This window comes from Notolepis coatsorum (assembly GCF_963971535.1).
Source record: "Notolepis coatsorum genome assembly, chromosome: 8".
Classification (NCBI taxonomy): domain Eukaryota; kingdom Metazoa; phylum Chordata; class Actinopteri; order Aulopiformes; family Paralepididae; genus Notolepis; species Notolepis coatsorum.
This window is the reverse complement of record NC_140172.1, coordinates 107,745,398-107,767,103: the sequence shown is the minus strand read 5'-3', so window position 1 is coordinate 107,767,103 and position 21,706 is coordinate 107,745,398. Positions and strand designations below refer to the sequence as shown.

Here is a 21,706-nt window from a genome sequence, read left to right as displayed (position 1 = left end):
TTATGTTCATATTACAGCAGGGCTTGACTGTCCGAACTTAGTCCGTCTACATCAGATTGACGTGGGATGAATAAATGGGTATTTTTCAATCCCAGGGGCGACATTGAAAACGGACTCTTTGTTGGCTCCCAGCCTCACCATACCCTTAATTCTGTTAATATTTAGAAAACATCACCCTATTTCTTGACTTAGTGATGTCGCTGTTTTCCAATGGGTAATTAATTACTATCAGACACTTGTTCATTCAGCCAAGATTTTATATAAGATGACGGATGCGGTGAAAACGGTGGCTGCTAGGCCCACGCCATGGACCTCTGCTAGGCACCAATGTGTTTAAATTGATCTGACAACGTTTATTGCTGGCATGCGAAAGAAGTATACACTGAGTGGGCTGTGTTCCATTATCCCACACCCTATGCCTAGTGTAAGAAATCACATTTAGAACCATGTTCATAATTTAACCTAGGGCTGGGAGGTATACCATCATGGATCCATGCCAAATTATGCATTTTTACAATACCATCATCCATGATGTATACATATTGTAAAAAAGAATTATTAATATATATATATATATATATTAAATATATATACACACAATGTATATTTCTAAGTTAATCAAAAATAATTGCAGTATTAAAAAGGTAAACAAAATACTGTTTTTGTGATGTACTGGACAATTAAATACTGTTATACCACCAAAACTACAAACTACGTATATCATGATATAGTAGTCTAATATTTTGCCCTAAATGAAAACTTGGAACTGTGGACTTTTACATTTGAATGAGTTCTTCACACAAGTTGTCGTGCAACCCCTAGTGTGTACTATCAGCACAGAACCTATTTTTTTTTTTTACTGCGGTTACGCAAGTTGTCACACTTCAAAGCCCTAACCCTCAGCCTTATGTCGCTCATCTGAGTCATCTGTGTAAAATGTGTGTTGGAAGAGTCAAAATATCTTGCTGCCTTGTAAGGACGTTCAAATGTGTTGTCATTTGTACATAATAAAGAGGATATAAGCGAAGGTTCACTAAACATTCATGCATGATGCAAGTTTTTTTTTTTTTAAGCTGTCGTTATGCATCTGTTGTGAGTTTGAAATTAAACTACTTTGTCATGCAAGAAACCACATCCTAAAGAGGCAGGACTATGAATGGATACTCCACCCATTTTAGGAAATCTATGTTTGAAATTTAGAGTTATTTCAGTCTCATCGGAAGTCACTTGCACACTGGTGATTGTTTTTTAGATATCTATCGGGAGTAGAAATTATTAGCATTTGTAACCATCATGCTGGAGGTCAAGTCGGGTTTTTCACAACTTCTGTGCACAATCGCATATAGCACCTTCCTTCCAGCCAAGACCTCTACAGCTAAATGCTAATTTATACTTCCAGTATTTGTTCCAAACACAATAGCACTGGTGTAAGGGCTTTTTGAATCAAATGAAGTGACAAATCACATAGGCCTCTTAAAAGGTTGGCGTGACCTTTTTGAACACTGGCCACCAGCCCGCTGGTACATGTCTGGGTGGCTGGGGAGTCGGGTGTAATTTCTACTAGCAACTTTGGCAGGTAACCAGCTTGTGTTCAATCAGTATTTTCTATTAAAATGTTGGCAGCTAAGGAAACAAGTTTCCCTGTAGAGATTGAGTCCACTTGCAACTTTGGCCTGATTAAGGCCCAGTCCACATGGATGCAGGGTTTTATGTAACCATGATTTAATTTTTTTTGTTAAGTTTGTATGCCCTTCATGCAAATGAACTGATTAGCATAGCTCCTACATAGAAACGGCATAGCCTCAGAGCCAGATATGTGGCCCCAAAAGGAGAGAAACGATGCACACTTGCAGAAATCCCATCTTTATTGTCCTTTTTTTCTTTTATAATTTACAACATGCTACAAAACAGTCATTGGTGTCAACACCATGAAAGTCTTATCTTACTTTCGTGGACCCCAGGTGTGTAGTGTATAGGAGTCTTGCACTGTTATCTACAGGGCCTCAGATAAACACAGGTAATCTCTCTTTTGTGCTTGTGCTCCTTGCCCTTTTTAAAAGCATCACTTCATCAGGCACCATTCAGAAGGAGTCTGCACCTTGTGAGATGCATACTTTGTGTGTGTGTGTCTGTAAACTGTAACAAGTATGTTTATCTACATTTGAAAGTAGCGTTCTATTAACAGCAAATGATGATGACGTGATTGACTTTGGATGATGCCTTTAGACTGTGAGGGGGGGGGGGGGGGGGGGGAGTGTATTCTAAGAATCAGGATTACTCATTAATACTAATGTTTGGGTATACACTCAACCAAAAACATAAATAAAGCCAATTTGTTACATCCATAATCTAACATATCCTAAAACTACAAACTGTCTTGTACAAATTCAATTGGTTTGCGAAACCAAACAAATGGTAAAGAGTTGCAGCGTGTGATGTCAGACATTTCAGAAAGGATTAATTACAGCTCAGTGAAATGATAAATGAAACAAAGGCATTTTGTAAAATTTTTTATATGGCTTAAATAGGAACGGTCAATCACTCCCTTTTTTTTATTATACACAGCTGTATTTAATACTTCCTGAAATGTGACATCACATTACAAAAATGTCACTCAATAACTCAAACTACCGTAAATAAATAAACTATTTAAATAAAATAAAACCTTAAATGTTTGTAGTTTTGGGATATGTGTGAGATTATGGTCTTTCTTTGGGTATTGGGTGTGTTCCTTTAGAATTATCACAAACTATCACGTCTCAAATGCTCATAATAACAGGCTATTTGTATGGCTTCAATTATTTTAATTTGACAATTGTTTTAAAACATCAGGATCTTCCCTCCCCCCTCAGGTATCTGGTGCCCTGGAATATCCTGTTTCATAAAGTACCCCCTCAGTTCTCACTCCAAGACAACTCTGCGGGCTACACCCTCTGTGGGCCACAGCCGGAGCCTATCGAAGAAACTCAAGAGATTTCAGTATTCCCTCTTCAGTCATTTTGTACTCCCAAATTCAAATATTAAATAAAGTCATCTTAAAGTTGACACTCGCACACAACAGGTCAAATCAAGTAATAATCACCCACCAACTAGACTGTCAAAAAAGTGTAAACATTAACCAATACATTCACAGATAAAAGTTGTAGCTTCCCATTGTATGTTAGAAATAAGGGCGTGTAAGGTTATACAATGGTGATATAGCTACAGCAATGAGGCAGTGTGGGTTGGGAATTGCCAAAGACCTCCCGGTATATTATTACAATACTTGGGCCACAATAATATCATTTTCCAACACACTAAGTATCGCTATTTGATACTGCATTTTAATGCACCCCCCAGTACTAAAGATTTAGGGCAATGTAATGTCAAAATCAATGAGTGAAAGCCATTAATCAACTACCACATGCAATTCAAGGCCCTTCAGACTTTCAAACACTCCATTCAAAATACATTTTACCTGCAGTAACAGGGCATTTTATAGAACACCATCATCAGCATGAATGTGCATAAAAACATTGATACTTGGCATCAACAAATTCATACAATATTGTGGTGTAAAATATTGCAATAATATACAGTATTCCCCCACCCCTATGAGGCAGCAAAACATAAAGGCCAGTAAATTAGTGACTTGATCAATATTAGATTGTACACAAACTACACATGGAGTTGGAAATGGAGTTATACTGTGACAGTTTCGTCGTGTCATTTTAGCAATGGCAACGTATTGTGTCAGCGTATTACAAAATTCACCCACAGTGCTTTCCTGTGTTGGTGAAATCATTGTAGTTGCATCATAGCTTATGGCCCCAAAGTAATGCACACATAGTAGTAGTACATTTGTTTAGTGTCATAGCATGCCATTGGTGTCGCCATATACAATATAGTTCCAAGGCTCTAAAACCAAAAATAATGCAAACAGGAAGGTTCTGTGAACGTTAGACACTCGCAGTCCAAGTAGCTGTTACTGCGGGTGTAAATGCCATGAATATCATTGGTTTAATTTCATTACTTTATACCAAATTTTTTATTTACTTAAGTGAAGCGTGGCTGGTAAAGCAGCCCGAGGACGAGAAAGCTTTTATTTTTATTTAAAGATGACTGAGATGTTATATCCTCATTAGGGCGGAACGATATACAAAATATCACATTGTTATTATTCTAGCATATTGCGATTGCAATATAACTTGCAAAATAATTTTTAATGTCCAGTCTTAAAAGTTAGACGACTTCCGTGAATCTGTGGAACATGTTTATTAAGTTCTTATTTTTGTGCAAAGAAACTAATCTAAATCTCAGCACCTCTCTTCCCTTGTATTGAACGTGCCATTTTTGGTTATTTTGTATTAATTTCCCTTCCCTGCCTGGCCAGAGGCCACCCAAGAGTAAGACATGTTTACAAACTGGGCAGTACATTAGGTAGGCGTTTCCATTTTTTTATGTTTTAAAACCCTTTGCATAGTATATTATGGGAATATATAGTATTTACCTGCTATGAAAATGTGACCTTATGTCACGTTAAGCTGTTTTAGATTTTTCCAGCGATGACCAATCTCTTGTAACATAGTATATGGGCCTAGTTGGCTCTGGGTTCGAATGAGGCATGTCTGCCGGACTCTTCTTGATCAAATGTTTATCAAATTGATTGTGTATTTTAAATATTACTTAGAAAATGCCTATTGCAGTCTTCATGGTATGGATATTGCATTTTTTCTTGTTGTGATATCTATATGAATTTGATATATCGTTCAGCCCTTACCCTTGTATGTTGTTCCATGTTTCAATCCCATGTTGACTTTGGCACCTCCTCTTTTCTCAAGGCCAAATAGGGCTAGCCAAAGTATTCTCACTCTCTAGCTCACTCAAAAGAAAATACAAAAAAAGAATTAAAGAGTTTTTTTTGTTTTGATTTCAACATCTTGTTGCCACCAGAGATGGTCTAGTTTTAAATAAACGTAATCGTTTATTTATCTATTCTGTATGGCAAGTTGATCCAAACCCCAGCTAGGTCCTGTTCTGGAGGAGTCTATACTTCCCACAAGCAAGTTGTCCTTCCGCGTTGCTCTTGATTGGCCACTGACGTTTTTGGTCATGTGACATGTGCGCCAATCGCATGACGAGCAGTGTCTTAGCCCATTTCCGCATCGAACAGCCTGCAAACGACCCAACGCCTAGTTTATCACTGGTTAAGCTTAGGCGACTTTCGGGTTTGGTTAAGGTTAGAGTTTGGAATCAGGGCTGGCGTTCTATCGCCATGCTCTAAGACAAACTCTAACCGTAACCAACTTCGAAAGAGCGCCTAAGCTTAACCGCCCAAAGAACTTGCCGTCACACGATTGGGCGCACATGTCACATGACCAGAAACGTCAGTGGCCAATCAGATCGCGCAAAAGGACAACTTGCGGGAAGTATAGACGCATTCTGGAGACATGCCTACTGCAGGGATGAGGTCAGGGCAACTTAAAGGAACCCTCCACCTAAAAAAGATAACGCTGATTTGTTTTGCCCATAATCTCAAAACTTGTACAACTGCATTGGTTTGAGAGTTGGAGTGAAATAGTTGGAATGTGTGATGTCATTATGATGTCACATAGTCCAGGTATTAAATACAGCTCAGTGAAATGGTGGAAAATAAATAAATATATATATATATATATATCAAGAGCTTAGTGAGTTAATGGAAAGCAATATGTAAAGGCCTTGGTATTCACTGAGATGTATTTAATACTTCCTGGAATATGTGACACCATAATGACATCACATGTTACAACTCTTTAACTCAATAACCCTCAAAAATGTGTACAATACAGTGTATCTAGTTTTGGGATATATAAACGGATAATGAATATGCATATTTGGGGGTGGGGGGGTGGAGTGTGAGAAGAAACAGTTGGAGCCGGAGTTTCCATTAGAAATTAAAGGGAGTGTTGTGTCCATAAAAAAAAACGTATAACATCCCCATGAACTCCTGAAAAGAAGTGAAGAGGAGCACCCCTGCTCCACCCACTTCTGAGAACTGTTGTATTCCTCTTCAGATGAGTCAGCCTATAGGCCTAATGCAGGCCTCACTGCTCTATGATGAGTCAGCCTATAGGCCTAATGCAGGCCTCACTGCTCTATGGCACAACGGAAAAAGCGATGTAAGCAAGCAAGGCATGAGGAGAGACAAAAACAGCATGAGCTCTTGTCTCCCTTTCTTCCTCTGGTTTTGAGGTCCATGGCTGAGATGTGCATCATTATCCAGTATATCCACGTTTTCCAAGCCGGGATAAGCTGCCGCTTCACGCCCTCTTAGTTGCTAGTACAGCAAGAGGAGAAGAAGTAGGAGCTCTTCTTCTCGCCCAGGGTGACACCCGTCTCTTCTTCTGAGACAAGAGAGCAAAGCATTGTTCAAACAACATTCATCACAGAGGATAGTGTCCTAACATTCATCACAGAGGATAGTGTCCTAACATTCATCACAGAGGATAGTGTCTAACATTCATCACAGAGAATAGTGTCCTAACATTCATCACAGAGGATAGTGTCCTAACATTCATCACAGAGTATAGTGTCCTAACATTCATCACAGAGGAGGATAGTGTCCTAACATTCATCACAGAGGATAGTGTCTAACATTCATCACAGAGGAGGATAGTGTCCTAACATTCATCACAGAGGATAGTGTCCTAACATTCATCACAGAGGATAGTGTCCTAACATTCATCACAGAGGATAGTGTCTAACATTCATCACAGAGGAGGATAGTGTCCTAACATTCATCACAGAGGATAGTGTCCTAACATTCATCACAGAGGATAGTGTCCTAACATTCATCACAGAGGATAGTGTCCTAACATTCATCACAGAGGAGGATAGTGTCCTAACATTCATCACAGAGGATAGTGTCCTAACATTCATCACAGAGGATAGTGTCCTAACATTCATCACAGAGGATAGTGTCCTAACATTCATCACAGAGGAGGATAGTGTCCTAACATTCATCACAGAGGATAGTGTCCTAACATTCATCACAGAGGAGGATAGTGTCCTAACATTCATCACAGAGGAGGATAGTGTCCTAACATTCATCACAGAGGATAGTGTCCTAACATTCATCACAGAGGAGGATAGTGTCCTAACATTCATCACAGAGAATAGTGTCCTAACATTCATCACAGAGGATAGTGTCCTAACATTCATCACAGAGTATAGTGTCCTAACATTCATCACAGAGGATAGTGTCCTAACATCCATCACAGAGGATAGTGTCCTAACATTCATCACAGAGGAGGATAGTGTCCTAACATTCATCACAGAGGATAGTGTCCTAACATTCATCACAGAGGATAGTGTCCTAACATTCATCACAGAGGATAGTGTCTAACATTCATCACAGAGGATAGTGTCCTAACATTCATCACAGAGGAGGATAGTGTCCTAACATTCATCACAGAGGATAGTGTCCTAACATTCATCACAGAGGATAGTGTCCTAACATCCATCACAGAGGATAGTGTCCCAACATTCATCACAGAGGATAGTGTCCTAACATTCATCACAGAGGATAGTGTCCTAACATTCATCACAGAGGATAGTGTCCTAACATTCATCACAGAGGATAGTGTCCTAACATTCATCACAGAGGATAGTGTCCTAACATTCATCACAGAGGATAGTGTCCTAACATTCATCACAGAGTATAGTGTCCTAACATTCATCACAGAGTATAGTGTCCTAACATTCATCACAGAGGATAGTGTCCTAACATTCATCACAGAGGAGGATAGTGTCCTAACATTCATCACAGAGGATAGTGTCCTAACATTCATCACAGAGGATAGTGTCCTAACATTCATCACAGAGGATAGTGTCCTAACATTCATCACAGAGTATAGTGTCCTAACATTCATCACAGAGTATAGTGTCCTAACATTCATCACAGAGGATAGTGTCTAACATTCATCACAGAGGAGGATAGTGTCTAACATTCATCACAGAGGATAGTGTCCTAACATTCATCACAGAGTATAGTGTCCTAACATTCATCACAGAGGATAGTGTCCTAACATTCATCACAGAGGAGGATAGTGTCCTAACATTCATCACAGAGGAGGATAGTGTCCTAACATTCATCACAGAGGATAGTGTCCTAACATTCATCACAGAGGATAGTGTCCTAACATTCATCACAGAGGATAGTGTCCTAACATTCATCACAGAGGAGGATAGTGTCTAACATTCATCACAGAGGAGGATAGTGTCCTAACATTCATCACAGAGGAGGATAGTGTCCTAACATTCATCACAGAGGAGGATAGTGTCTAACATTCATCACAGAGGAGGATAGTGTCCTAACATTCATCACAGAGGAGGATAGTGTCCCAACATTCATCACAGAGGATAGTGTCCTAACATTCATCACAGAGGATAGTGTCCTAACATTCATCACAGAGGATAGTGTCCTAACATTCATCACAGAGGAGGATAGTGTCCTAACATTCATCACAGAGGATAGTGTCCTAACATTCATCACAGAGGATAGTGTCCTAACATTCATCACAGAGGATAGTGTCCTAACATTCATCACAGAGGATAGTGTCCTAACATTCATCACAGAGGATAGTGTCTAACATTCATCACAGAGGAGGATAGTGTCCTAACATCCATCACAGAGGATAGTGTCCTAACATTCATCACAGAGGATAGTGTCCCAACATTCATCACAGAGGAGGATAGTGTCCTAACATTCATCACAGAGGATAGTGTCCTAACATTCATCACAGAGGAGGATAGTGTCCTAACATTCATCACAGAGGATAGTGTCCTAACATTCATCACAGAGGATAGTGTCCTAACATTCATCACAGAGTATAGTGTCCCAACATTCATCACAGAGGATAGTGTCCCAACATTCATCACAGAGGATAGTGTCCTAACATTCATCACAGAGGAGGATAGTGTCCTAACATTCATCACAGAGGATAGTGTCCTAACATTCATCACAGAGGATAGTGTCCCAACATTCATCACAGAGGATAGTGTCCTAACATCCATCACAGAGGATAGTGTCCTAACATTCATCACAGAGAATAGTGTCCTAACATTCATCACAGAGGATAGTGTCCTAACATTCATCACAGAGAATAGTGTCCTAACATTCATCACAGAGGATAGTGTCCTAACATTCATCACAGAGAATAGTGTCCTAACATTCATCACAGAGGATAGTGTCCTAACATTCATCACAGAGGATAGTGTCCTAACATTCATCACAGAGAATAGTGTCCTAACATTCATCACAGAGGATAGTGTCCTAACATTCATCACAGAGAATAGTGTCCTGCCGTGTGCCTGTTGTTCCTACGTGACCCGACTGGCTAAATAAAAACAAAGGATAATGGTAAGAACTTTTACAAAACAGACTCACGTCTAAGGTTGGGAAAAGATTCAATATACTGAAGTTGCGTCCAAGTTTCAGAGTGAGCCTATTATGCAGCAAATCATTCATTCAACCTTTATTTAATGTCAAGAGATAATCAAGGGAGAGCCCTCGTTTACAATGTCAAGAATACAATATACAGCGACACAATAAATACAAAATATTGTGCGATACTATAATAGTGACAAATATGGTGTTTCTTGACAACATACAGAATGTACAAACCCAAATCGAGAATATCTTGTCAAAACGCTCACCAGTCATGTCTTGGAAGGCAGTGGCATTGTACTCCTCTGCAACCCTTTGGAACAGTTCATCTGGCAGTCAGAAAGAGAATGCATTAAGGTACTGATGCTGGAATGGCTATACATGCATGAACAGTGAATTGGATGCTACAGGCGTTAATGTATCAAAGGTGATCTGTGCTTGTCTCGTTCAAATACACCAGTTCACAAAACAGTTCAGTTTGTACTTACATCTGAAATTTACCCACCTATGAGCATCTATTTCTAGTGGCTTAAAGAAAGAACTGAGCAGTCAAATATTACTTACCTACATTGTTGCCCGTTTTACTAGAGGTTTCATAATGTTGAGCTCCGATCTCTGCAATGAAAAGCAAACGTAAAAGTCACTGCTATGCAGGGTATCTTCAGTAATATCAGTACTCGTGATCAGGGGTCTTCACAGCACTTGATAGTTAAGGCGGGCCACCTTAACAAAGAATATCACCATCATTACCGGTACTTGAAAATCCAAACAACAACCCAAACATAACAAAAAACAGGGTCTAAAACTTTAAAATATTAAGTAGCGTGAATAGCAGCATTTTCTAATTCTGATCCAAACTCTCTATATAGTATTAATGTTGAGATTACCATCAGAAAAGTCCCGTGCGTCGTGGTAGTCTATTTGGCGAAGACCCCGGTCTGCCTCGATCAGGTCATTCTTTGTGCCACACAGGTAGATCTTACAGTGCTTGAATGAACAACACAGACACAAAGGAGGTCACACAAACACTCCTACCATCTAGACGGCGAAGCACCTTATAGACTGAGGCATTGATTGCTAGGGCTGTACCGAATGTCATTGCGAATGTCATTTTTTAACATTAGAAGCTTCTATTGAAGTATTCGAATGAAGCTTCGAATGTCTAAATTATTTTTTATAAAAAATACTTTTGAATAAATTAAATTAGTATATATTTTTTTATTAAATCAACTTTCTTTAATGAATATAACTCATCAGTTTCGTCAACAACATAAATAATCCAATAAGGGCACGGTTGGTACGAAAGTGATGGTGACGTCTTATAGTATAATATTAGTGTAGCCTAAACTTTATCTGCAACTGTGAAGAAAACCCCCATTGGTTTAAACAGATTGAATAGACATACAAAAAAAATTATATATATTTTTTTTTTCGAATGTTGATTTAGAATTCGAATGTCAACATTATGATCGAAGCTTCGAAGCATTCGGTACAGCCCTATGATTGCCTGTAATCTGCTCCTAGTAGTGATTCACGGGGCATGCCACTTTAAAAAGGGGAACGATCTTATAAATGGCCTTTTCCTGTGGTTTGCATTGTTTTCTAGCAATGTGGGGTTGTACCAACACTGACTAGATGTGAAATCTCTTCAGTTCAGCTCAGACAAGAACCTCCCCCACTGAACCAAGCCATTCAGAATTGTCTCACTCCCTGACGTATGTAGGTGCTGCTGATCTGCATATCTCAGGCCCCTCTGTGGTTGTAGCCACCGCCCACAATCAACTATTTGCTCAACAATGGAGCGAGTGGAAATAATGCGAAAGCGGTTTCCCTGTCACTGACACTTCCTCAAGTCAAGAGAGAAAAAGAGAGAGGGCGAGACAGACAGAGGGAGAGAGAGGCTCTCATACGGTGTGACTCGTCTCGAAGCATTTACACACACTCGCAACTGCGTGTGTGGGGGGGGGGGGGAACACGCGCGCGCTCTCTCTCTCTCTCTCTCTCTCAGCGATCTCTCCCTATCCGTCTCTCCCTCTATCTCTCCCTCGCTCGTTCGTTCGTTCTCTCTCTCGCATCAGCACTCGCGTCACGTCAACCTGTTGCAAAATATCATAGCGCACGCTCCCACACGTATTCCGATCCGTGCAATAATATTCACGGGTATATATTGTCATTTGAAACAAGTTACCAATGCATTGTCCCGTGGGATTATGCCCCCTGCGGCTAAATTAATTAGTCCCTATATCTCTCCCCCCAAAGTTATCTGCCAGTACAGATTGTGGGTGACTGTCACTCAAAGCGCATTGCGAGTATGGGCGGAGCCCAGCCAAAAACAGCTTGGAATCTGGAAGTGCAGAAAATGCTGCTCTAGAGCAGTGGTTCCCAAAGTCGGGGTCGCGACCCAAAGGTGGGCCGCGAGCAGCCATGGGAGGGCCGCAAGATGATTCCCAAAAAAAAAAAAAAAAAAAAATGTTGTCAGGCCACTGAACTTAGAAGCAGGCCAGGACGCGTGAATATTAAAGGCAACCAACTTGTGTTCAGCTTTTCGTTCAGCGTTTCTCTGATTGGCCACACGGCCACATGACCGCCCTAGCACATGCCCTTATCCGCGCTGTGTGTCGTCAGTAACAGAGAGAGACGTGGCAGAGAGTGACCGCGGCCGCGCATGTGCATGGGGCTCCCCCAAGTGCTCTGAGAGGTGCTCGAGAGGTGCTCGTTGGTTGGAAATAACGTCACAGCAGTATAGTTTGTTTATACTTCAGAAGTATGATATTTGAAAATCATCCCCAAAATGAAGAGCTTATTATTAATCAGTCAGCAGCCTCCAACGGGCGAAATAACATTATACATTATGCTCCGCGAAATAACATTATACACTCTGCTGCCGCGTTCGCTTCAGTCAGCAGCCTCCAACGAGCGAAATAACATTATACATTATGCTCCGCGAAATAACATTATACACTCTGCTGCCGCGTTCGCTGCGCGCTTCATTCATTTAATTTGAGACCTTGCAGGGACCTCTGCTGCCGCATTCGCGGCAAAAGGGGGCGGGGGGTCGTGGCCAATCAGAGAAAAGCTGAACACAAGTTGGTTGCCTTTAATATTCATTTTGTATTCTAAAATTCTATTCTATTGTATACTAAAATGTGACTATGGTTTTATATTAACTTAATAAATAAACAAAAACGAATAATCTACTTATTTCAACGAACATTTCAAACTAAATAACAGATTATGCACATAAAACGCTGAAAACAACCGAAGCAACAATAGTATTTTAATGAGGCTATTATTATTATCATTTTGCAACAAGTTATCCCTCTCATAAATAGCACATATAAATGAATAACTAACTTAATAGGATTGAAGTGATATTTGGCCGTCTGGCAAAAAAAAAAAAGAAAAAAAAAAGCCTGACGATGTGCATTGGGCCGCGGCTCTCTGACGCCTTATTTTCTGGGTCCCGGCCTGAAAAGTTTGGGAACCCCTGCTCTAGAGTACTTGATTAGAAATACAAAACAATAATTTTTTTTTTTTTAAATAAACCTTACAGATGTGTTCCATACTCACAGGAAGTGTAAAATTGCCCAAATAGTGAAAGAAATAGTAAGATAGTTCCCCTTTAATTAAAATCACTTTATAAGGCAGGTGAGCAATTGCTGCGCCTTACATTTTGCAACCAGCAAATTCAATTGCAACAGATGGATATACCCATGCTTGATTTCTACATTTCTACATAATTCGACAGACTGCACTGGCGAAGCAGTTTTGTGCTTATATACTAGTAGGTGAAGTATGAGAATTTAATTGAAATGCGGCAAACACTCCTGGGTTCTGTTGCACTGGCTGGGTTGCAAGGTTGGACGTCAGTGCTAGATTTGGCTCGACTGTGTCGAATGTTACGTTTAAGAAGTCCCAGTACATGTGCATAAATGTCCCCTCGTCCCCATTTGTACATAAGGAGCATTTGGAGTCTTGTATAAGACCCATTTTTTTTCAGTCTTATAGGAGTCAAGTATGTCCTGTGAATATAGTTAAGATTGATTTGTTGATGGTCCGGGTTCCTTGATGTGAGTCGAACATTTGCCCAGGCTTCTTGCCAATCAAAATCACTTTCCAGGTCTGGTATATCCCTCCTCCAGACGGAGTCTAGGTGGAGGGTTTCATACGAGGACGTTAGTAATTGATGATAAAAATCTGAAACAAAACCTCTCGATGTCTCTCTTTCATAGAAGAATTTGTGGCATCTGTGGTGTTCAATTGGTATCTTTAATGGAACACCTTGAGACTTCAAACATAACAATAACTATGTAAAAAAGATGTGGACTTGGTGAGATTAAATTTTTTTGCGTATTTCTTCATAACTACAAAAACCCTGTTTGTTAAAAACATCCCCTAATGAGTGTATGCCTTGCTTTTCCCATATAGGGAATCTTATAGGTCGTTTTCCAATCAAGAGTGCATTGTTATTGAATAAGGGAGTATGATTATGCCATTTATGTGGGTTAGGATATTTTTTGTGTGTTTCAAGCCATATCCGGATCGTTCATCCGGACCAAACTGGCTTCATAAGAGGCCGCTTGATCACTGATAACATAAGACGATTACTGCACGTACTAGATGCCGACAAGGACGACACCATACCTAAGGCGATGCTGTCCCTGGATGTTTCAAGTTTCAAGTTTCTTTAATAGTTGTCATACAGAAGTACAGAATACTTATACAAAATGCTTCTTACTGTTACGCTCCAGAGACTGTGCTAGACAAGATAGTATCAAATAACATAGTATAGCATGTAATTTAGAAGTAGAAAATTAGGTCACAGTGTTCAGTATAGACATATGTACAATGTTCGATGCAGAATAGACGTAACTGAGTTACCATATAATATACAATACTATGCAGTGTACTAATGTACAGTACTATATAGTGCAAAGCAGAAATGGGATGAGGTACAATTTAGGTACAATTGCAATGCAATGAAAGCTTTTGACAGGCTGGAATGGTCGTATCTATGGGCAGTATTAGAGAAGATGGGGTTAGGTAAAGGTTTCATTGATATGATTAAAGTAGTATACAAAGACCCATCGGCCATGATTACAACAGGTATAATCACCTCCGGAATCTTTCCGGTATCACGCTCAGCTAGACAGGGTTGCCCTCTTAGTCCCGGACTATTCTATCTATCATTAGAGCCTTTAGCACAATATATAAGACAATCCCAATCCATAGAACCAATCGTAATCAAGGGCACACAACATAAAATTAGTTTATATGACGTAATACTGTTCATGCAAAACCCCAACACCACATTGCCTCATCTGCTCAAGTTGATTGAGAACTTTGGAGATTTATCGGGATTTAAGATAAATTGGCCGAAGTCGGCTTTCCTTCCACTTAACGCCCCTGCAAAAAAAGATATAACCCTCCCAGAAGAGATACCTATGGTAAAACACTTTAGATGTTTGGGAGTGGAAATATTCCCCACCATAAGACAAACGGTGAAGCACAATTACACAAAAATCCAAAACAAAATCAAAGACGACCTTGATAGGTGGGCAAAACTTAAAAACTCAGTACAGGCACGGATATCAATAGTTAAGATGGACGTACTACCTAGAATCAACTTCTTCAGCTCAATGCTACCGTTACCCCCTCCAGAGGGTTACTGGAAAAAATTACACTCCTCCACATACAAATTTATTTGGAATAACAAACCACCACGTATAAAAAGATCCACTGCACAGAGAAATAAAGCAGACGGTGGTATGGCATTTCCAGATTTTTTCCACTATTTTAAGGCGTACACTTTAAGACCATTGACAACATGGTTTGATCCCCAAGCATTAGTATCCTGGAGAAAATTAGAAGAAAATATAGTAGCCCCACATAGACTGAAGGACATAGCATACACTAAACTATCAATTAAGCATTGCGAACGGAAATTTGGCCCCATAATTACTCATGCGATCCGGATATGGCGTGAAACACAAAAAAAATATCCTAACCCACATAAATGGCATAATCATACTCCTTTATTCAATAACAATGCACTCTTGATTGGAAAACGACATATAAGATTCCCTATATGGGAAAAGCAAGGCATACACTCATTAGGGGATGTTTTTAACAAACAGGGTTTTTGTAGTTATGAAGAAATACGCAAAAAAATTAATCTCACCAAGTCCACACATCTTTTTTACATACAGTTATTGTTATGTTTGAAGTCTCATGGTGTTCCGTTAAAGATACCAATTGAACACCACAGATACCACAAATTCTTCTATGAAAGAGAGACATCGAGAGGTTTTGTTTCAGATTTTTATCATCAATTACTAACGTCCTCGTATGAAACCCTCCACCTAGACTCCGTCTGGAGGAGGGATATACCAGACCTGGAAAGTGATTTTGATTGGCAAGAAGCCTGGGCAAATGTTCGACTCACATCAAGGAACCCGGACCATCAACAAATCAATCTTAACTATATTCACAGGACATACTGGACTCCTATAAGACTGAAAAAAATGGGTCTTATACAAGACTCCAAATGCTCCTTATGTACAAATGGGGACGAGGGGAAATTTATGCACATGTACTGGGACTGCCCACCAGTTAAGATATTCTGGAAAGAGGTGACCCAGCAATTATCAAATCTCTTAACTTGGAATATACCTGTACACCCCTCTGTATTACTGCTGAATGATGTTTTTGAGTGTGCAGTACATCCACAGCTAAAGAGATTGGTTTTATCGGGTATCACAGTGGCTAAAAAGCTGATAGCATCACGATGGTTCCAACAGGAAAAAAGTTGCCGAAAGGTCTGGATTATTACATATCTCGATGTGATCTATCAAGAAATATCTACAGCAAGAATTTTGGGTCTCAATGAATCCAAAATGACATTGTGGTTAGAAGTGGTGGAGAAAATAAAAGCTAGCTGTCTGGTTAGGAGCGAGGGATAATGGATGGATTATCCAATGGGGGGTCCGGGGGGGGGGTACGAGCTGGAGCATATGTGTGTAGGTTTTTAGATAACAGGTATTAAGGGTATATCCTGCATAAGACAATTAACTAAAATGTGATTTCATTGGATGTGCACTGTCAACTAATGCTTGTATATCTTATCGTGTGTTGTCATGTTTGTTTATGTGTTTGTTTAAAAAATAATAAAAAAATATTTAGGTTCAATCTGAAAATGTGATTATGCTTAGCCCTAGGCAACGGTGAAAACATTGAAAACTTAGTGATATTGTTGGGGGGTGAAAACAAACCTCCTCGCAGTTCTGAAGCTCCTTCACCCAGAAGCGAGCTCGCTGGAAGCTGCTGCCGTCTGTCAAATCTACAGGAGCCAAGCGTACATTCACATGCATTACTGAAACATGAGGATACCAATACCAACACATTGCATTATTACTATTAATCCCCTTCTTTTCTCCCTCACACACAAAAAAAGAAAAGTTAGAAATAGCCAAAGAACAGTATGAGTCAAGTGCTGTGGGAAATGTCTCATCATCTATTTCCCACAAGCTCAGAATTCCCCCAACATTTTAAGGAACAAGTAAAGGACGTGTGGACTGGATAATCAGCAGAGAAGTCTAGAGCTCTCCCAATTACCATTTTTTGGGACGTGGAAGTTTCAGCAGTAATTATCAAATAATCAAAGCTTCATTCTTCTTCATGTGTTCAGATGGGCTATGAAAGTTCTTATGCTGCCTTTGCCAAGCAAAAACTAAAAATACAAAGCATTCGCATAGTGAATCAATTTTGACATCAATTACCATGGCAGCGATGGAAGCTTTTGGGTCTTACTTTAAACACTAGATTTAATTTCCTACAAACATAATGTGGAACACAAGGCCCACTTACTGTATATTTAAGTGAATAAAAAAAAGATTCCTTGCAGCACAGTAATTGATTTGATTAAAAAGTAATCCAAAAGTTTCATTCCATTTTTAATGAAATGGAACCATGATATTACCACAACTCATTTCAAACTCGACAAGCTAAAACTCGACACTAAAGACATCCTAGAACAGTTATGAATGCATACTGTGCTGCCAGGGTGGCGATAGGACGATATAAAGGCAGATTGATTTACCATAGCAGACAATGGCAGCCCTCGCTCCTCTGTAGTAGATTCTGCTCATAGCTTCATACCGCTCTGATCCAGCTGTGTCCTGGGTTATAGTAGAGAGAGAGAGAGAGAGAGAGAGAGAGAGAGAGAGAGAGAGAGAGAGAGAGAGAGAGAGAGAGAGAGAGCAAGCGGGAGCGAGAGGGAATGCATAACAAAGAGAGAGATGTCAAATTAAGAACATTGTGTACTTTCTGCAATACAGTCATCTGGTGTTGCATCATTGTATCCGACGGTCCGCAATCTACCAAACAAAGTGCCCTCCAATATTTCATCATGCTCTATTGGAAGCCTGGAAGCTCACAACTCACCCATATTCCAAGGGTAACCACCTTATCTCCCACCTGGATTGGTTTGGCAACGAAAGCAGCTCCAATAGTCTGACGATAAAAGAACAGAAGCCAGGAATTAACATAATGCTAACCCTCTTTCCTCACTATCCAGAATCTGAATAAAGACTAAAACTTATAGCCTAATGATCACAGATGAATTGTTTTCCCCCACAGATTCTTAGGTTATCTGTGGTGGTGGCCACTAGCAGGGATAGGTGATATTATGCACAATCAGAGTAGTTGGCTGTGTAAATGAGAGACAAGATATGAGTTATTGTATCAATTTGAGAAATGTATTTGTGGTGGACAACAGGCACAAATAAAGTGTGCGAAACACTGTTCAGGGCTAATGTCAGAAAACCCTCCATGCCAGCAGTCATTGAATATGAAATTGTATTTTATTAAACTAAAAGGAGCTATCAATCACACAGCAGGGGGGGTCATAACATTGAAGTCAAGCAGATGACACTCACGTTCTGATAGGGCCCAACGAGAAAGCGGTGATGGACATATCTCTCCACAAGGCTAGTCTTGCCGACACTCTCCTTCCCGAGCATCACCACTTTGGCGTCCACACGCATGGCGCTCATAGTGTCCACAGTGAGAGACACAGGACCGAGGAGAAGGAGGAGGCAGGGGGAGCAGGAGGCAGTGGAGGGGTGACTCGCCAGCCACTGGGTTGTGCTGCGTGGAGGACACGAATCACAGTAAACTAAAGACAAATATGAAGGTTATATTAACAACCAGTACATATCGATTAGGACCCGGATTATTGTATGGACTGTCAATGGTAAAAAAACGAACTTTCTTCAGACAGCAGCAAACACACCCATATAGCTGGATAGCCAGCTTAGCTAACAAGCTAATAAGTTACTTTATTACAAACAAAGTACTTACCTGGGTAGCTAGCTACAAGCTAAATTAAACAGATCCCTCTCTTGGCATGTGATCCGAATCCAAATTGTAATGACGCCCGGAATAATAAGGTTGACAAATAATAAACTACGAAAATCGCGTTAAAAAGTGAAAACGACAGCAAATCCTCTGGTCACCATCGCCCTGTTGTCGAGCTGTCTGCTGCCGCCGCCATGCTGGTGTTTTCCTTGTTGTTGTTTTTATAACTAGGTAACGGTGCCGTTAGGTAACGTTAGCGAAGCTGGATATTTTTCTCTCCAGTGTGGTCTGTTGCGCAATGTCTGAAATCACAAGCAGCTGGCGTTAGCTGCTAGAGAGTGATACATGATACATCCTTAACATGTCAGTACTGTAATAATACAACACTCCAGTAATATAGCTAACATAGGTTTATGTGTCTAGTGGTACGTTTAGCTGTGTTAGGAGGTCAACTAGTTAGAAAGCAAGCGGACGCCGATCTGTGCTTTGTTTGGGGGAACGGAACCACCGACGCGTTAGACGCGGTTTCAAAGAAGAGGAAGTGCCGAGTTGCGTGAGACACAGAGGACGTGATGTCATTTTTTTTTATTTAATCGAATGACGTCATTGTAAATTTATTAGGGTTAGGTATAGACTTTTTTTTATTCACACCTAACTTAAGTATAATCATAAGTTACTCAATACAACCCACACAACTGGAGCAGACAACAGCTAATGTGTACATAAGCACCCAAAAATCAACGCATTGTTTTGTTATAAATAAAAATTCCAAGTGTTAATACATTGCGAATTCACATGATGGCCTATAATCAAATGATCTAAAAAACAAGTGTGCCCCTGCCAGCCAGTGTGTAGTACACGTACCTTTCGTGTTGGACATTAATGTGACTAAACACGTTTCGCAATTATGCCACATCAATGTGGAACGCCATACCAAAAGCTGTAAAGGAATGTGAATCACTACCCACTTTCAAAACCACTCTCAAAGAACACCTACGGGCAGTGGTGCAGTCGTAATATGGGAACTGGTTACACGCCATGTGCACGCGCGCTCCCGCTCCCACGCACACATGTTCCCTCAGTTGCGCACAGAAGTTCGGGAGACTGCAATTCGAAACTGGCCCCTGTAAATGTCCTAACCCAACCCCCTCCAATGTACAGTAAATGACCAAGTATGGTTGTCAATATTCCAAATGTACAGTTTTGCTTGTACAGTTGTACAGTGTCCCCCACCCACCCACGGAAAGACGAAATTACCTACCTGGGTTCCATCCTAGAGGCAAATCTTTCCTGTGACAAAATGGCATCCAATGTAATAAAAAAAGTCAACCAACGAACTAGATTCTTGTACCGGATCTCCTCTCTGGTAAACAAGAATACCCTGAAGACTCTGGCAGGAGCACTCATTCAAGGGTACTATGACTATGCGTGCACCTCATGGTACCAAAGCACCTCAAAGGCGCTTAAAACAAAATTACAAACATCACAAAACAAACTGGTCAGACTACTACTTGACCTGAACCCCAGAACCCACCTCACCCCTGCCCACTTTGCCAACCTAGGATGGCTTAGAGTAGACGACAGAGTACAGCAACTTGCAATGGGCCTGGTCTACAAGATACACTATACGACCGGGGTGCCCATGTACATGTCAAAATACTTCCCAAAGGTCAGTGAATACCACAACCACTACACCAGAGGAAGCTCAACAAATCATGTTAAACCCAGATTCGGCTCAAACAAGGGACTAAACACGTTTCGCAATTATGCCACAACAATGTGGAACGCCCTACCCAAAGCTGTAAAGGAATGTGAATCCCTGCCCACATTCAAAACCGCTCTTAAAGAGCACCTACGGGAGGCTGCAATTCGAAACTGGCCACCGTAAATGCCCAAAACCCCCACCACCTCCTAATAGACAGTCTCCTCCCCACCGCATGTATATATTCCCTCCCCGCCGTATGTATATTTCCCTCCCACCCACCCACCCCCTCCTAATGTACAGTCCCCTCCCCATCATATGTATATACTCTGTCAGGATCTAGGGGTAACAGTACTGTATATTTGAATACCGCCTATGTCACAAATGTATCAGTACTAAATACCTATATGTCCCTATGCCATAAATGTCATGTATGTTGTGTATGTCATAAATGTCTATATGAATTGAAAATGGGGGACCCTGATGGAAACAAGACAAACGTCTTTCTCAGGTCTGCATCCCCTTAACAATTGTATGTATTGAGCCGTACTGTATTGTACCCATTCTGCAATCTGTTAAATAAAGTTTTCATTCATTCATTCACCCCTCCTACCCAACCCCCCCTCCCCACCCACCTCCAATGTACAGCCCCCCCCCCCCCCCCCCCCCCCGTTTCTACGTCAAATGTATATACTCTTTTCTGGACTCTTTTTGTATCACAAACAGTACTGTATTTGCAAATCTGGTATGTCATAAATGTATAGATGTAGCAGTACTGTCTATCTGTATGTCATGTGTGTCTATGATGAATTGAAAATGGGGGACCCTGATGTAAACAAGACGAAAGTCTTTCTCTGGTCTGCATCCCCTTAATAATTGTATGTATTGAGCTGTACTGTACTGTACCCATTCTGCAATCTGTAATAAAGTTTTCAATCAATCAATCAAAACTTGATTCTCGAAGTCAACTTCCTGTTTTTTTAACTGGGGGAAACATGCACTTAGAATCACCAGAAAGGCTTTCGAAATAGTGAAATGCCATGTTGACCTCAATATTTTCAAAGCAAATTATATGAAAAGGTTATGAAATGAACAAGAATGTGATAAAAATATGTAATAAAAACGGAGCTCAGCGCATACCATTTGATCAGTATAAATCGGTTTGTTTCCCCAATACCAAGATGGCGGTGGTCTCGTGACGTCAGAGTGTCTTCGAGAATGATCGCCTGCAGGGCCAG

At 40.5% G+C, this 21,706-nt stretch overlaps 1 protein-coding gene across 3 annotated transcripts; it reads right to left on the bottom strand.

Annotated features, from left to right (window-relative positions):
* Positions 1-1,865: 1,865 nt before the first annotated feature.
* rab24 (RAB24, member RAS oncogene family) lies at positions 1,866-21,706 on the bottom strand. Of its 3 annotated transcripts, none has more exons than XM_084320734.1 (9): positions 21,609-21,706; positions 18,346-18,556; positions 17,852-17,920; positions 17,508-17,586; positions 16,681-16,748; positions 10,297-10,396; positions 9,974-10,024; positions 9,679-9,738; positions 1,866-6,365 (listed from the first exon to the last, which is right to left on the bottom strand). In XM_084320734.1, the coding sequence occupies exons 2-9, from the start codon at positions 18,460-18,462 to the stop codon at positions 6,292-6,294; spliced, it is 618 nt and encodes a 205-aa protein (XP_084176860.1). In that variant the 5' UTR covers positions 18,463-18,556; positions 21,609-21,706; the 3' UTR covers positions 1,866-6,291. The 3 variants fall into 3 exon arrangements, with proteins under 3 accessions (XP_084176860.1, XP_084176859.1, XP_084176861.1); XM_084320733.1 differs by lacking the exon at positions 21,609-21,706 and adding an exon at positions 18,770-19,183; XM_084320735.1 differs by lacking the exon at positions 21,609-21,706 and adding an exon at positions 18,770-19,183 and having other exon boundaries at positions 1,866-6,362.